Consider the following 17,699-nt stretch of genomic DNA (forward strand, 5'->3'; position numbering starts at 1 on the left):
TTAAATTGTGTCATCTTAAAGTAAATGACTAGTACAAGTGTTTGCGGAGATGGGGGATTTTGGAGTTTTACAGACTAATTCAAGTTTTTTTTTTTTTTTAAGATTGATTTATACATACAGAACTGGAGTACAGGCCAGAGATGCAGGGGGTGAGAGAATTCACCAGAAACAGGGTGAGGAGCAGAACAGGCAGATGTACCGAAATACACTAATGAGGGGAGCAATGCGTGGGTCAGGAGAGTCTGCCACTCTGTGGGTCATCTCCCAAGCCAGGGATGGAACTTGTGGCTATGGTAGCTACACAGTGCTGTGCTTAAAACCTTTGTGTCACTAGGGAGGGCCCTATCTTGACTTTTGATACACCGTAAATTAGTTTTACTGTTTCTGAACTTTATGTAACAAGGAACCAGGTAAAGCCTCTCTTTTGGTCAACACTGAGGTTTTTTCGACCATTTCTATTGTTGCAGGTAGTATTTTGTGTTAATATACCACAATTTAGCCACACTAATATTAATGGGCATTGAGTAGTTTCCAGTTTGTTAATGTATATATGTTGCTGTGAATACTATTTGTACATGTCTTTTATTAAACAATATTTCTGCACTTTTATTGGATAGACATACATTAGGAGTGGAATTGTTAGATGTATCTGTCCAACACTTGATGTATTATCCTTCTAATTTTAGCTGCTCTTGTTGGGTATATGTATTTTCCATGTGACTAATGGAGTTGTCATGTTGACCGTTGGGGTAGCATTTGTGAAATGCTTGCAAATCCCTCTGCCTGTTCTGTTTTTTAAAGATTTATTTTTATTTATACATAAAAGAATGGGAGTGTAGGTTAGAGGTGCGAGTGAGAAGATTCACCTGAGACAGTGGGGAGCAGAACAGGCCCACCTACTGAAATACACAGCTAAGGGGAACAGCCAGGCCAAACAGGTCTGCTAACCCATATGTGGGTTAGCTTCCTGGCCAGGGATTGAAACTCAGGACACAGCAATAATGCTCAGATTATGCCTATGCCATCAGGGAGACCCTGCCAATTTTTCTTTTAGGCTGACCTATTAAATTTTGAGAAATTCTTTATATAACAAATGAATTCTCTGTGTAATGTGTATTGGAAATATTTTATACCCACTGGTTTCCTTTCCATTTTATTAATGAGATCTTTAGAAACAAGTTCATAAGTTTAATGAAATCCAGTTTGTCAATATTTTTCCTTTAATGGTTAGCAGTTTTTGTATCTTAAGATATTTTTACTCATACCCAGGTAATGATAGATATATTTAGATACGTTATCCATCTAGAGCTGGTATTTTTATATGGTAGGAGAGAAATAGCACTTGAAGCAGGATTGGCTCATCTTTCCATAGGTTAATGTCAAGTCATGTTGGAACCCTCTTCCTGAATGTTCACCTTTTTCTATTAAACATTTACCACTCTCCCGTAGGGCTTCTAGTGGACTACATCTTGAATGTGATCTGAACAAATTACTGATAATCTTTCTTACTAACTTCTCAGGGGAGACAAAAGGAGAGAGACATTGTATACTTTGGGTTTTGTTTTGTTTTCCAAGTGAAATTTTGTTTGTTAAAGCTTGGGTAAAAGAATACTGGTTTAACTGTATTTTTTCAAAAAGAATACTACTAGTCTAGGCATATCCAAGTTAATAAAGGAAATAGATGATGTCTTCAAAAACTAATTTTTCAGATAGTATTTCAGACTGAAAGATGAGGAGGTGTAGTAACTTAGGTTTATTTAATCTGATTTTCTCTACACATTTTTCAGATTTTTTTTCAGGAATGTTGATTAGAAATAAATGTATATGAAAATGCTTTCGAGTTGCTGCTGGATAAAAATATTGGACCAAACAAAAGCCTTTATAAGAAATGGCAGGAGCGGGGAGAAGGTATTGGAGTAGAATGGGGGAAATCTACTTTGAAAAATCTTTTGGTGAAAGATGATTTAACCCTATAGCATGATAAAATTGACTGTATTTTGTTTCGCCTGGGCTCTTTATTAGTAATGAGATAGCTTCAGATGGGAAGTTCTAGTGGAGGTAAAGAGAATATTAATTGTGGAAAGGGTTAAAAATACAATCATTTTATGTGAAATATGAAAACTAGAGTCTCTAATGTTGAAGACTTATGACTAGTCGGTTGTTTTGCAGGTACCTCTCCCAGCTTAAAATTTTAAAAGAAATATTGTAATTTTCACTAAAGTAGTGAGAGCAGTTGCAAAGATAGTAAATCACACCTCAGCATTAACTTTCCCAGAACCAAAGCCTTGACTACAGCTTTGCAAAGTTTTGCAGAATCAGTAATTTACATTGGAGGAATGTACAATCTATTGCCAAAAAACCTTTTAGTGTGTTCTAGAGTAAAAAAAGTCCTATTAAATTAAGTAAGGTTTGCATTACATTCCTTACAGCAGTTAAAATTTGAACTGCTGTCTCCAAAACACCTATCTTTTTCAGAGTACAGAGTGAAAGTAATCATGCGAAAGTGGCAGTAATTACACTGATAATGATTAGAGTTGGGGTAAAAATTTGTGATGGCAATTTAATACTGTGATTATAATTAGCAGTGCATTCTAGGTTGATTTCTTTGAACAAAAGTAGGTCTACTTTTTTGAATAACTTTTCTGAAGATGTTTAAACTTCTGGTCAACCTAGGCTTTGCTGAATCATAATCCTAGGCATTTGGATTCTTTTGTCCCAAAGACTGCATCTGTGGGATAAGGTGTGAGGCTTCAGTGTAGTCTGTAGTAAGAAATCTCTGAAACATGCTACTAATTAAAGTCATCCTACAGGAAAGCTTCAAATAGTTGTTCTGTTGTTGTTGTTGTTGTTTTGGAATAGTTACTTGATAACTCTGAAGCCAGCTGATTTTTACTTTTAAGAAGTAATTCACTAGCAGAATCTGTTTTCCCAGAAGTCTTTTAAATGCAAATTTCCAAGTACTGCCTGAATGATCTACTGGACCTGAAGATAACATCTAATTCTTCAGGTGATAAAAGTGAAAACCCTACTGTAAAGGGTTTCCTTCATCTCCCAGCAAGCAGCATTTTGTTCTCTCAAGTCATTTATTTCTTTAAGTTGTGGTTTTAGAAAAACATAACTTACCTTTTTTTTTTTTTTTTTTTTTTTTTTTAAGATACAAGAGCTGAGCTGTAGGCCAGTCGTGTGGGAGTGAGAGAATTCACCAGAAACACAGTGGGGAGCAGGCCAGGCCCATCTACTGAAAATACACTGCTGAAGGAGAGCAGTGGGTAAAACAGGACAGGCCTGGTACCCCATGTAGGTCAGTTCCCTGGCTGGGGATTGAACTGTGCTGCAGCGACTGGTGGCTGGCCATGGTTTGTTATCTTTGTTGTTAACCCTTCCACCAGGGAGGCCTTTAAAATAACTTTAAATTTGCACATATTTGAATGACCATTCAGTATTGTCAAATATATTCATATTGTTGTGCAATAGATCTCTAGAAATTTTTTCATCTTACAAAACAAACTACACCAAACACTTTCCCTTCCCTTCTCCCCCAGTTCATTAACCACCATTCTACTTTTTGTCCCTGATTTTGCTTACTTTGGATACTTATATGAATGAGAGCCTATGGGTACCGTGTAAGTATTGATAGAATCATATTTGTCCTTTGTGATTGACTTGCTTCACTTAGAAACGCATTAAAAGAGGGGCCTTGGCCCCCTTGGCACAAGGGATTAAAGCACTGCATTGTGAAACTACCCAGAGTTGGCTCCCCAGCCAGGAAGAAGGCCCACATAGTACAGGAGGCCTCTCCTGTCTGGCCCCCTGCTCCCCTCAGCAGGGTGTTTCTGTTCTTCACTCTGCCTCTGGTAAATCCTCTCTCTCCACCCCCCCCCCACACCCCTCTGGCATGTACCCCACCCCAGTTCTTGTATGCATAAATAAAGAAATCATTTTAAAGAAAACTTAGATTTGTCCTTATAGCATGTGATACCTTCCAGTAAAGGTGCATAATACATTGTTTTGTAAGATTTTCTAAAACCAGTAATCCTTTGGGCATTTGGGTTGCTTCTATGTCTGACAATTGTGAATCACAATGACCATGGGTATGTAAGTATCTCTTTCAGAGACAGTTTTTGAATTCTTTTGGAAATATACACAGAATTGTTAGATCATGGGGTAATCTATTTTTTTTTTATTTATGAATAGTGATGTTGCTCATCTTTTCATATACTTGTGGTCATCTGTGGGTCTTTGGAGAATTGACAATCCAAGTCCTTTGACCCCCCCCCCTCTGTTAATTGGGTTCTTTGTTTTGTATGTATTGGTTATATGAGTTACAATTATTTTCTCCTATTCTGTAGATTGTCTTTTCATTTTGAATATTATGATGCAAAAAAGTTGTTTATAGTCTCATTTGTCTGTTTTTGCTTTTGTTGCTTTGTGGTTTTTGTGTCATATTCAAATCTAATGTTTGTAGTTTTCCCCTACCTCCTTAGGAACATTATAATTATAGGTCTTAATGTAGGTCTTTAATCCATTTTGAGCTAATTTTTATAGATAGTGCTATAAGGGTTCAAGTCATTTTATAAAGGTTCGAATTAATTTTACTCAGTATCCAGTTTTTCCAGCATTATTTGATGAAGAAACTGTCTTTTCCAGGTAGTTAGGGCATCCTTATTGAAGTTGTGGCATTTATGTTTTTAATAAATTTTTGCATTAAAAAATAAAAGCTGGGCCCTCCCTGGTGGCGCAGCGGGTTAAAGCACAGCACTGAGAAGCTAAGGCTGCTTCCTTATGAGTTCGATTCCCGCCTGCCCCGGAGGTGACCACATGGTGTGGCATGGCAGACCTCTCCTGACCCGCCCGCTGCTCCCCTCAGCAGTGTACTTCGTTGATCTGCCTGTTCTGTTCCCCACTCTGTCTCTGGTGAAGCCTCTCACCCACCGCATCTCTGGCCTGTACCCCAGTTCTGTATGCATAAATAAATAAATCTTTAAAAATATATAAAAAAAAATAAAAGCTGTTGGCCATTTCAAGTCTTATTGAAATCAGATGGCATAGAATTCACTTTAGTTGTATTTTAAACCTTCTAAGCACAGCTCCCCTATTTGAATTTTTAATAGAACTAGGCCTATTTGAGAAAACTATGAAATTTGGGCCCTCATGGTGCAGTGGATTAAAGTGCAGCACTATGAAGCTATCCGCTTTGTAGCCACTGCAGCACAAGTTTGATTCCTTGCCAGGGGGTGACCCACATGGCACTGCTGGTCTCTCCTGACCCGTCTACTGCTAACCTTAGCAGTGTCCTTCACTCAGTCTACCTCTTCTCTGTCTCTGGTGACTCCTCTTACCCCACCCCACCCCTACCTGTACCCCAGTTCTTGTATGCATAAATAAATAAATCTAAAGAAAACTCTGAAATTTGGCATGGTATTAACATTTACCTCTTTGGGAATAGTGATGAAGGTCATTTATCATTTATTTCTTTGTTCTAAAAGTATCTTAAGTCATTGCTTTTTTGAATGCCTTTAAAAGTAATTTTCAGTCTTGTTAACTGAAATATGAACATATTTGAAATTTAAGGCTAATAACAAACATTGCCAGAAAAAACTATTTTATAAAATAGGTTATAGTATAAAAAATAATTTATAGTATAAAATAGTAATTCTCAGTCCAGGTGTGTGTTTTGGCACAAAGCACATATTAGTTCCACCATCATTTGCTAAGTTTGCTGTGGCATTCTAAATTGATACTTTAAGTATCAACCATAGGTATATAACTTAATGTCAACTGTATAAGACAAACTGTCTTTTTGATTGCTAAAATTGGACATAAGGGAGAGCACTGATAAAACCTCTTTAAAATAGGAGCCACAAACATTCTGTTGCAACTCTCACTTCTGCCCTTGTAGGGAAAAAGCAACTATTCAATGTATACATGAATGGGTGTACTTAGGATAAAAAAAAATTTTTTTAATTTCTTTCCCACCTCTTAAAAATGCGATAAAACAATTTGCTGCAGTTCTCTGCTATTTTGATGCCAATTATTATGCTGTATTGACATCTTTGGTTTTATTTCCATGGCATTTCTTTTTGGAGGTTGGTATACCAAGATTATCTTTATAATTACTTGGCTCATAGACCTTACACAGCTGTGTTTGGGTTAGGTGTTTTCTCTCTGACCTCCCTGGTGGCATAGGATTAAGGCCCAGTGCTATCACCAAAGATGGAATAGGTAAGTTTTACTTTCAGTAAATGAAATTTAAAACCCAAAGTGCATGAGCAGCTGAGAACTCTGAAAAGCTTGCAAGGGAATTGGAGAAAGAAACCAGAACTCAAAATACCACTGAACCAGCTATGATTGCCTCTCTATTTTTCCTTTGATTTCTCCTGGATGGTATAGACTCCTGGAAATCTGGAACTGCACACTAAGTAAAGACACAAAGAACTCCAAGGAGAATCGTGGATTCGTGCAATTTTCTGATTGGCAAAGAAAGAATGGGTGGAGGGAGTGAGAGTTGGGACAAATCCCTTTTTTGTTTTTTAATTCTCCTCCCTCTCTCCCTGCCCCTTCTCTCTTGTCAGAACTCTGTCCTTTAGCAGTTGTGGCAGTCAGGCAGATGCCTAAAGCTACAAAGGAAGGGGCAGTGCTTTCTGACCAGAAGAAATGTGTTCAGAAAAAAGAGCATTGGGATATCCCTGTTGCTTTCTTCCCTCTTTAACATCTCTCCACTTGGCCCCAGAGGATGACACAGTCAGAGTCAGCCTGCTGCAGAGTGAAGAAACTAAAGCCTTTTTGTTCTAGTGAGAAAAGGAAGCCTTACAACTCCTAATCCAGAAATTTTCAGGGAGAGAATGGAGAGGTGAAAGCTGAAGAAATGATCTTATAAAGACTTAGGTGATTGCCAATCCCCCTACCCCCAGCTGTTAGTATAAGCATCTGACCCTAAACAGCATGTCAGTCAGATCACCTACAGTTCTAGGCTAGTCATTAGGTGTCATATCTTAAGTAGGATAGAGCCGAATGCTACAGTAAAGGCTTCCATAATTGAACCAAAACCATAGCGTAGTTAAGACTTGAAGACTTGAATTCAGCTAGTTTGATTACCTGCCAAAACAATTTTTTTTCTTTTCTGGGTGCTGACCAGAGGGGGTAGGAAACAGAACAGGTGGATTTTACAGAAATACACTGCAAAGGGGAGCAACAGGTGAAAAGGAGAGGTCTGCTGTGCCATGTGGTTCAGCTCCCTGGCTGGGAATTGAACTGAGGCAATAGCAGTGAAGCCTGCTAAATAAATTTTTATCGATGATTTAAGCATAGATGTTTTGATCTACTGGTTTAGACTTTAACTTTTATAGCATAATCAAAAATCCAAGGTGCAACTAAAAATTACTTGGCCATATGAATACCAGGAAATTCTAAGCCACTCTGAAAAGAAAAGCCAAGTTATTAGACATCACATTCAACGTAATGCAAATTAATATTTTTTAAAAAGCTATCATTTTCATTCTATAGAAAGATAACACTTTTAGAAGGTGGGTCCAAAAATACACATGGATTGATCACAGGAGATGAGGGAACTTGAACCATTAGAGGTCATCCAGTCTGCATAACAGAGGAGAAAGATTGAATGAGGAAGTTAATAGAATCTGAGGACACTGGGACAGACTTAAAAGCTTAATATTTTGAAATCAAACCCAAGCTGTGGCTATTTTAGTGCTGAGACTCAACCCTGTGCCACCAGAGATGCTAGATTTAAAAATTTTTTAAGGCTATTGGTAGTTTTCTAACTAGTCCTCAGGATCTAATCAGAATATTTGTTGCCAGGTTAAACAAGTGGATGGGGTAGAAACAATAAAACAGTCCCTAGCCATTTGGAATGACTGGTAGGATTGACTTGAATACTAAAATAACTACACAACTTGCCTTCTTTTTTTTTTTTTTTTCTTTAAAGATTTACTTATTTGTGCATACAGAACTGGGGTACAGGTCAGAGGAATGGGGGCAGTGAGAGGATTCATCAGAAATAGAGTGGGGAGCAGAACAGGCAGATCAATGAGGTACACTGCTGAGGGGAACAGCCGGTGGGTCAGGAGAGGTCTGCCATGCCACACCATGTGGTCACCTCCGTGGCAGGCAGGAATCAAACTCATGTTGAAGTGGCTTTCACTTCTTAGTGCTGCATTTTTTAACCCGCAGCACCATCAGGGAGGGCCCCACAAATTGCCTTCTTTGCTGGATCACTTCTTCACCTCTCCATAGTCTTCCTGACATAAACTCTTCCGGCTTGGTAAGCAGCTTGAGTTTTAAAACCATTTCATGACAGATGTGATCTGGCAGGGATAGTGGGTGATTTGGAAGAAGATAGGAGGGACAAGTGTTACAGGTGTATGTCCATTCCAGCAGTACCAGAGCTAAAAGTCAGTTTGCATGTTTCAGCATAATTATACTGTTCTCTTAAACACAAATAGCTTGATTTGGTGAACAAGTAAATGGGTACACTGTTTTCTAGGAAGAGAGAGTAGCTAATGGAATGGCGTAGTGTGACTAAACTCAGAATGCACAGTCTCTGTTATCTATACATGTCAGGATTTTATTTTTATGAAATTTGCCTGAGTTCGGTAAGAAAAAGGGGGTGCCAAGAGATCTGAAGATTAGATAAAAATTCTGGAGAAAATAAAATAGGATCTTTCTGAAATGAGGAACCAAGCATGTGCTGTTGAAGTAGTCACTATATGGAGATTATATTGTGAGATCTCTAGCCTTTAATATAATTTGTTTACCAAAAATCTTAATTCTGTCCAGGCAAGGAAAATGGAATATTTAGGTAACCTTCCTTTCTCATCAAAGAACTGAAAAATAGTGACATGCAGGATTCTCCAGAGAAACACTCCAAGGTGTCCTGTATTGAGATACATAGTATTCAAGCCCAGTTTTTAACTCACTGACAGCCTGAAATTCAATAACTAATCCTTAGCCAACAATCACTTCAAAATTGAGCTAGCTGGGAAATTTTCCAAGGATAAATTTCTAAAGGCCTGAAATTATCTAAGGATAAATCAGATACGTGCATAGAGAAAAGAAGCAAATTAAAAACATAACATGGAACATGTTTAAAAGTATGAATATAGAGCCCCCCCTGGTAGCACAGCAAGTAAAAGCACAGCATTAAGAAGCTAAAGCCACTTGAGCATGAGTTCAATCCTCGCCCCAGAGGTGACCCACATGGTGCGGCAGACCTCTCCTGACCCGCCCACTGAGGGGGCCCACTGCTCCCCTCAGTAGTGCACTTCATCAGTCAGCCTGTTCTGCTCCCCACTCTGGTGAATCACCTCACCACACCTGCACCTCTGGCCTGTACCCCAGTTCTGTGTGCATAAATAAATCTTTTTTTTTTTTAAGTATTAGTATAAATAATTGAGAATGAGTGGTAGGAAAGGATTCTTTAATATGTGCACAGTAGGGTAGAAGCGATTATAAAAGCTAAATTCTAGTGGGAAGTGAGTAGGCAATGACATTAATAGGTAGCATTATTAAAAGAGCTGAATTATTGAGAAAGCTCTAAAGACCCTGACCTCCAAAATTTATTCACTGATAAACTCAGAGTGGCTGTTCTCTATTATTTACAAAATACTTCATATTGATTACTTGAATTCTTACTGTAGCAGGTCAATTTTTTTGTATGTTACATAGCTTAGTGATCCTGTGAGCCTGGCTTTTACTTCCTACAACATAAATTAAGTTGGGGTAATTGCAAGTTGTGAACTGAGCAGAAAAGTAATAGCTTCCATAAGAGCCCTATGTTTCCTTTTATGTCTAGTTTTTTGCATTAAAGCCTATTGTGGAGTTGAAATGTGTGAGTTCTGAGATGTTTGGCTATTACAAACTTGGACTCTCAGAAAATGAAAATACTGCTTAGGTATCTAAATTAAAAGGATTAATGTAGACTAAATTTGTTTTACTCAGAACTGAATCTTAATTGCAGCTTACTACAAATTGTGATCTTTTATTATAATTTTTTTAATTAAAAGTAAACGGAAACATTGCCTAGTTAAATGTCTTGTAATGTATTTTTGCTTTATATGAGCAGTAGCAAGTTCTAAAAGGACAGATGGCAATTGTTAGCTGTTTACATATTGCTTTGTAAAGTGGTGAGCATATAGACCAATCATTAACAAGCCTAACTTGTTGACGTTTTTCATACAGCTCTCAGGTATCGTTCAGTTTTTTTGGCCGTCTTAGGAGTTACTGCCTTCTGTGATTGGTCATAAAACTCCCCATTGGACCACAGGAATTTCTTTTAGCAAACTGGTAAAATAGGCACTGAATTCTAGCAGGATTGATTGGTACTGTTTATGGTTTTGATATAGAAACTATTTCTATATATAGAAAATATTCCTGCTTTATTATTTCCTATCTTGAAATACCCTGGTTGTGGTGTCCAAGATTTCTCTTAACTGGAAAAGAAAGCCCTACTCATAATATACCATTTTCTTGGGTATAGAAAAATGGACCTACCAAATATGAAGAGCTTTAAAACCAGGCCTCCCTGGTGGCACAAGTAGTTAACTCTCAGCGCTATGAAGCTATTGGCAGCCACTGCAACACAAGTTTGATCCCTGGCCAAGATGCTGACCCACGTGGCACAGTAGACCTCTTTGTCTTCCCTGCTTGTTTTCCTCAGCAGTGTGTATTTCAGTGGATCTGCCTGTTTTTCTCCCCCCTCTCTCTGGTAAATCCTCTTACCCCTTGCTCCTCTGGCCTGCACCCCAGCTCTTTAATGCATTTAAAAAAAAATGTTCTTTAAAAAAAAAAAGCTTAAAAACATTTCTAGCCTTTAATCTGGTCATTTTAAGCTGTCCTTTGAAAATATTTTTGTTTTACTTTTATAGTAGACGCACCAAAGAAGAAGTACTAGTAGTTCTTTGTAATTTTTGTAAGTAATGTTATTCACTATCCTCTTTTTGGTTAAATAATAGGTCCGAGTGGGATATTCTTTTGAAGGATGTGCAATGTTCGATCATAAGTGTGACAAAAACTGACAAGCAGGAAGCTTATGTACTCAGGTAAGTCCTATAAAACATTTGCTACTTAGCTAACTTCCAGTCTAAATCATACTTTACATGGAATAGCAAATTGTCCCTCAAGATCTTAGTTCTATACTTATTTTTACGAATGTAGTATAAAATAAAATGTCTACTCAAGTATCTCAGTACAGAAAATGAACTTTACCTATCCATGTTTTGTTTACTTAAGATTTATTTATTCATTCATACGGAGCTGGGATAGAGGCCAGAGGTGCAGGGGTAATGAGAAGATTCACCAGGACAGAGTGGGGAGTAGAACAGGCCAATTGACCAAGTACACTGCTGAGGGGAGCAGTGAGTGAGTCAGGAGAGGTCTGCAGCACCATGTGGATCACCTTCAGGGTGGGAATGGAACTTTTTTAGCTTCTTAGTACTGTGCTTTAACCTGCTGTGCCACCAGAAAGGGCCCCCCCTATTTATCTTTTTTTTTTTTAAGATTTATTTATTAATATGGAACTGGGGTACAGGCCAGAGATGTGAATGGTGAGAGGATTCACCAGAGACAGAGTGGGGAGCAGAACAGGCAGATTGACAAAGTACACTGCTGAGGGGAGCAGTGGGCGGGTCAGGAGAGGTCTGCCTCGCCATGTGGATTACCTCTGGGGCAGACGGGAATTGAACTCATGTGGAAGTGGCTTTAGCTTCTCAGTGCTGTGTTTTAACCCACTCTGCCACCAGGGAGGGCCCCTTATCCATGTTTTTAACTGAAAGTATAAGGAAGAGTAGAATGGCATTACATTGTTGTCCTCGCTCTGTACATGACTCTCAGTATCACAACTTCAGATAAATTTAGTTTCCCCACACGTAACAAGATTGCCATATATAAGAGAACCTTTTATAGGTGTAAAATACATTCAAGAAAACAGTTGAGGGCCCTCCTGGTAGCACAACCAGTCAAAACAGTACTGTGAAGCTATCTGCAGCCACTGCAGCATGAGTTCCATCTCCAGCCAGGGAGGTTGACCCACATGGCACAACAGACCTCTCCTGTTTGGCCCACTGTTCCCTCAGCAGTGTATTTCACTCAGTCCTGTTATGATCCCAACTCTGTTTCTGGTGAATCCATTTACTCTCTGTCCCCCCATACCTCTAGCTTGTACCCCATTTCTTGTATGCATAGATAAATAAAATCTGAAAAGAAAATACAGTTGAGATTTCAATAGTGTATTTTGGGCTCAGGGTTAACCCCTGCATTGTTGAAAATGCTTGTATAATCTTTGACTCCCCAAAATTTAATTAATAGTTGCTGTTGACCATCAGCCTTACTGATAACAAGTTATAAATAGGTATATTTTGTATGTTTTATGTATCGTATGCTGTATTCTTAAAGTTTTAAGCTAGAGAAAATGCTAAGAAACTCATAAGGGAGATAATACATTTATACTACTGTCCTGTATTTATCAATGCCAAGAATTTATATTGCCTATTAGAAAGTGATTATCCACATAATTTAAACCCCTATTGTTCATGGCTCAAATGTACTTAATGCTCATTATATATATTATAATGGGTCTTGGGCCTATTGGATTGAACAAGGTAATAAGTTCTGTTTTTCCTAAGCTTTGTTATACATATACTGATGCTTATCAAATGCTTATTCTATGCCAAGCCCTAAGGGATATGATGGCAAATAAAAACAAATACTCCTTTCCTCAAAGAGCTTATTATCTAATGAAAGAAATAATGAGATTGTTACAAAAATACATGTGAGAGTGAGTGGTACAAGAAGCAGCATAGTATGAATTCAGTAATAATGTCTTAGGATGGGTAATGAGAAAGTTTAGTAGTAAAAGGTTTATGTAATGAGCTATATGCTTTGTACCTAATCCAAAGGTTAGTTCTGTGAGCTCTAGAACGTTTTTTCCCCTAAAGACTTATTTACTCATGCACACAAGAACTGGGGTACAGGCCAGCAGTGCAGGAGGGTGAGAAGATTCTCCAGAAACAGAGTGGGGAGCCAAACAGTCAGATTAACTGAAATACACTGCTGAGGGGAGCAGCAGGTGGGACTGGAGAGGTCTGCCATACCGTGTGGGTCACCTCCCTGGCCAGGAATCTGCCACCTGAGAGGGAGGGCCTAGCTCTAGAACTTTAAACTATTTATATTAGAAGTGGAAGAACCCTATAGAATATTATTTACTTACTTGTAATTATTTATGTTTAAAGTCACTAGCCAAAAGTTTACATTCTGAATGACAGCCCAATAATTAATTGTATCAGTACTATATAAACATCATTATAATATTGTGACTTCATTTACAGTGAGAGTAGCATGTTTGTCTCCAAGAGACGTTTCATTTTGAAGACATGTGGTACCACCCTCTTGCTGAAAGCACTGGTTCCCCTGTTGAAACTTGCTAGGGATTACAGTGGGTTTGACTCAATTCAAGTAAGTAATAAAAACATTATTTACTCTTTTTTTTCCCCAGCCATAAATTTCAGTTTTGTGATAGGTTTAGAATACACACACTCACTCTTGCTGCTTCAGTTGCAACATGTAAAGATGCTCATACCATGTTCTGCTTGTTGCTTGAGAACAGGGAAATACGGAGGGAAGCAGAATGAACTGGGATAAAGCAAATGGGAAAGAGAAATAAACCAGAGATACTTGATAGTTAACTCCATAATATGGTTACTATGCATGGTAGACAAACTAAGGGAAAGCAAGACTCATGAATCTCAGACTCCAAGATCTTGCTCACTGATACGGTGACCTTCATTTTAGATTGTTGGTTAGTAAAAGACTCCATGTTCATTTGACATATTAAGGAAGACTGTGCTAAATGTCATTGTTGGGGATATAGCTATAGATAGATGCATGATATAGTTGACTGGTTTAAGAAAATGATAGAATTCTGTATGTGAAATTATCTCTCTTTTTTTAGAGCTTCTTTTATTCTCGTAAGAATTTCATGAAGCCTTCTCACCAAGGGTACCCACACCGGAATTTCCAGGAAGAAATAGAATTCCTTAATGCAATTTTCCCCAGTAAGTTTAAATTAGAATTGAAACCTGTTTTCTTAGAATTTAGAGGGCGTGTCATTTGGAGATTTTATATGTAAGCAAACATGTGCATAATAAATGCAGCACATACTGTATATATAGTTATGGCAAACATATCTACATGGCTGATCAGAAAGTTTGTTGTATATGTTATATGTATGTGTGCACCTGAGGTCATTGTTGGAAAAGTAAGAAGAGAAAGTCGGAATTATTTCTAACATAATGGTTATGAAAGCCATTGTTTCTTCATCCAGAAAATTATCCAGTGATTTCATAAATCTGTTAGGAGGCTCCCGTTCATCAGTCTGTTTAATAACTTTCTTTATACAAGGTCACTTACAGGAATGATTTTCCTTTTTTTTTTTTTTTTTTTTTTTTTTTTTTTTTTTGGTTTTGTTTTGTTTTTTTGGTTTTTTGTAGTGTTTTTAGAAGAAAATCTAATTTGTGTTTCTCACATCGAATACTACACCATGCTAGTATATATCAGAGCATTGAGTGTAGTTTACTTTAAATATTATTTATTATATTGCTTGAGGCTTTGAAACAGTACAGAAAAAGAAACAATACATAAAATGGACATGTATTAGGCTGACCAAATTTTATTTACTGATGGCATTAAAAGGAAAGTGAGCCACAATTTTCTCAGTACTGCTTAGAGTGACAACTGACTCATTAACTGAGTGGATCTCTAAAAGGACAAGCTAGTAAAAATCTTTTAGAGTGTGGGGTGGGGGAGCAGGATTCCAGCCTACGTGTGAATTTTACCCAAGTAAATTTACCTTCACTGGTATTTCTAATAGGCAAGTAGTATCATCCTGCCTGTTGGATAGAAATAAACCATCCTTTCGAGGCTATATGTTACCATTTATTTCACAATTCTCTTCCCTCAACAGATGGAGCAGCATATTGTATGGGACGTATGAATTCTGACTGTTGGTATGTTGGACATATTTTTGTGGACTTTTTTTTGTTGTAGTTCTATATGAGTTTTTTTAAGCTATCAGATGTCATTTTTAGAAACTGTTTCTTTTATATAGGTACTTGTATACTTTGGATTTCCCAGAGAGTCGGGTAATCAGTCAGCCAGATCAAACCCTGGAAATACTGATGAGTGAGCTTGACCCAGCAGTTATGGACCAGTTCTACATGAAAGATGGTGTTACTGCAAAGGATGTCACTCGTGTACGCATTTTCAGTAACAATTCTGGATTCTTCTATTTAACCAATATTTAAAGCAGTCACAGTTTAGTTTTCAAATGTGTATTTAATTTGGTCTTTTGTCGTTTTTTTCAGGAGAGTGGAATTTGTGACCTGATACCAGGTTCTGTCATCGATGCCACACTGTTCAATCCTTGCGGGTATTCGATGAATGGAATGAAATCGGATGTGAGTAACATTGGTTTAATAATTACTTAAATACTTCACTGTGCCCTTTCCTGTATTAATATAAAATTTCTCTTAGGGAACTTATTGGACTATTCACATCACTCCAGAACCAGAATTTTCTTATGTTAGCTTTGAAACAAACTTAAGTCAGACCTCCTATGATGACCTGATCAGGAAAGTTGTGGAAGTCTTCAAGCCAGGAAAATTTGTGACCACCCTGTTTGTAAATCAGGTAATTTGCTCTCTTACTGACCCAGAAATTACAGGAAATGTGGAGGGCATGTCATCCTAATCAGATATCCAGAGGTACTGCTATTTGAAGTAATTGAGGTTACTGGTAGATGAGAAAACCTATATGTGTTTATTTACACTTCTGTTGGCCTTTGATATGCAGCCTAAATGGGTTCTTCTTGCCTGTCCTGTTGGAGTCCACAATGTGGTCCTATTCCATGAGGCCCATAAGGAGGCAACTAGTATTCAAAACGCCAGTTTGATTAAGATAGTTGCCTCACGTTTATTGCATGACTGTTTTGTTTGAAAATACTTCAGATTGGAAGTAGTACTAATGGTTAATTAAAATTATTTTTCCTCCAGAGTTCTAAATGTCGCACAGTGCTTTCTTCGCCCCAGAAGATTGAAGGTTTTAAACGTCTTGATTGCCAGAGCGCTATGTTCAATGATTACAATTTTGTTTTTACCAGTTTTGCTAAGAAGCAGCAACAACAGCAGAGTTGATTAAGAAAAATGAAGAAAAAACGCAAAAAGAGAACACACATAGAAGAAGGTGGTGGCTGCTTTTTAGATAATGATACCAGGGGCCATGCTTTCCATACCCACCACCTTGTAGTTGCAGAAAGCCCTAGATGTAATGATAGTGTAATCATTTTGAATTGTATGCATTATTATATCAAGGAGTTAGATATCTTGCATGAATGCTCTCTTCTGTGTTTAGGTATCCTATGCCACTCTTGCTGTGACATTGAAGTGCATGTAGAAAAAACCTTTTACTATATGAAACTTTACAACACTTGTGAAAACAATTCAATTTGGTTTATGCGCAATGTAATATTTCTCCAGGTATCATCCAAAATTCCCCACAGACAAGGCTTTCGTCCTCATTAGATGTTTGCCTCAGCCTGACCATATGGGACTATTCTATTAAACTGCTGCCAGGATTTTACATTGTTACCTCCACTTTCTAGAACGTATTCTCTACTAATGTTATTGAAACCAATTTCTACTTCATACAGATGTTTTTTGCAACCGCAATTAAAGTTTTTCTTCCACGAATTGAGTCCTCTTAAGAAAATGATTGCAGTTACCTGTTTTGTGTATTACTATTTTAACATTATTGCTTCCTGAACTTGTATTCCTTTTTGATTTCATCCCTTACCCAACCATAGTATCCCTCTCCTTTCCTCCTGTCCCTCAACCCCAATAAAGCAATACACTATTACACTGGGTTTTTACTAATATATCCCAGGGGAGTGGGGGTGGGGTAGTGGAAGCTGAACTTTAAGGTGAAGGGTGTTTGATTTTTTTTTTTTTTTTTAATTTGCACAGGCTCTATTTGAAGATAGGGAAAAACTGAATTTCCAGTGTTGATTAGCAAATAAGATTTGATAGTAGAACATACTGGCAGGACTGGATTTAATGGTCTGCCTTGTATCATTCCCTGTAACTTTTATTTTAGTAACCATCTCTAGTAATTCCCATTAATAATATTTCCTGAACTTTTGTTCAAAGCGGAATCATTACTTTTGTCATGTTGTGGTTTGAAGTTCTCTAACTTTATGAGTGTTCTAACTTCATCTGTTCAACACACCATGATTTTATAGAATTAAGTAAACAGTTGCCCAGAATGAGAATTATTCAGGTCATTCAAACATGCACAGTGAGGTAGAATACTATACGTAAAATATAAAAATTCCAAGACTGTTGATGGGATATGATTAGGAAAAGAGGCTTTTGAGAGGTGGTATCTTAGCTATGTTTGCAAATAACTGTAAGCTTGAAGCTACTAAGGAAACTGCAAGCTTGACTGAGTATTTTAACGTTCTCACAAAAATTTTTTGCTTGTAATAACATGATTTTATTGTTCCTTCCATATTTATAAATGAAGCACCTTTTTGAGTGTTTCTAAACCCCCCAAATCTACTTGGTTTGAAATCAAGAGGTTGGAACATTTAATGATTTTGATTTTAAGCATATGGGATTGAAAGTTTCATTTGAAGA

The 17,699-nt window shown here is 37.5% G+C and overlaps 1 protein-coding gene across 1 annotated transcript in view; it reads left to right on the forward strand.

Annotated features, from left to right (window-relative positions):
* The window catches only part of AMD1 (adenosylmethionine decarboxylase 1), a 23,103-nt gene extending 6,181 nt beyond the window's left edge, over nucleotides 1-16,922 (forward strand). The window contains exons 2-9 of the mRNA XM_004673768.2: nucleotides 10,968-11,054; nucleotides 13,338-13,464; nucleotides 13,961-14,063; nucleotides 14,972-15,014; nucleotides 15,116-15,260; nucleotides 15,372-15,464; nucleotides 15,541-15,696; nucleotides 16,059-16,922. Coding sequence (XP_004673825.1) covers nucleotides 10,968-11,054; nucleotides 13,338-13,464; nucleotides 13,961-14,063; nucleotides 14,972-15,014; nucleotides 15,116-15,260; nucleotides 15,372-15,464; nucleotides 15,541-15,696; nucleotides 16,059-16,199 — 895 coding nt within the window. The 3' untranslated portion in view covers nucleotides 16,200-16,922. The remainder of the gene's footprint in view (nucleotides 1-10,967; nucleotides 11,055-13,337; nucleotides 13,465-13,960; nucleotides 14,064-14,971; nucleotides 15,015-15,115; nucleotides 15,261-15,371; nucleotides 15,465-15,540; nucleotides 15,697-16,058) is intronic.
* Nucleotides 16,923-17,699: the final 777 nt, after the last annotated feature.

Source organism: Condylura cristata, unplaced genomic scaffold, assembly GCF_000260355.1.
Source record: "Condylura cristata isolate star-nosed mole 26May11 unplaced genomic scaffold, ConCri1.0 scaffold00001, whole genome shotgun sequence".
Taxonomy (NCBI): domain Eukaryota; kingdom Metazoa; phylum Chordata; class Mammalia; order Eulipotyphla; family Talpidae; genus Condylura; species Condylura cristata.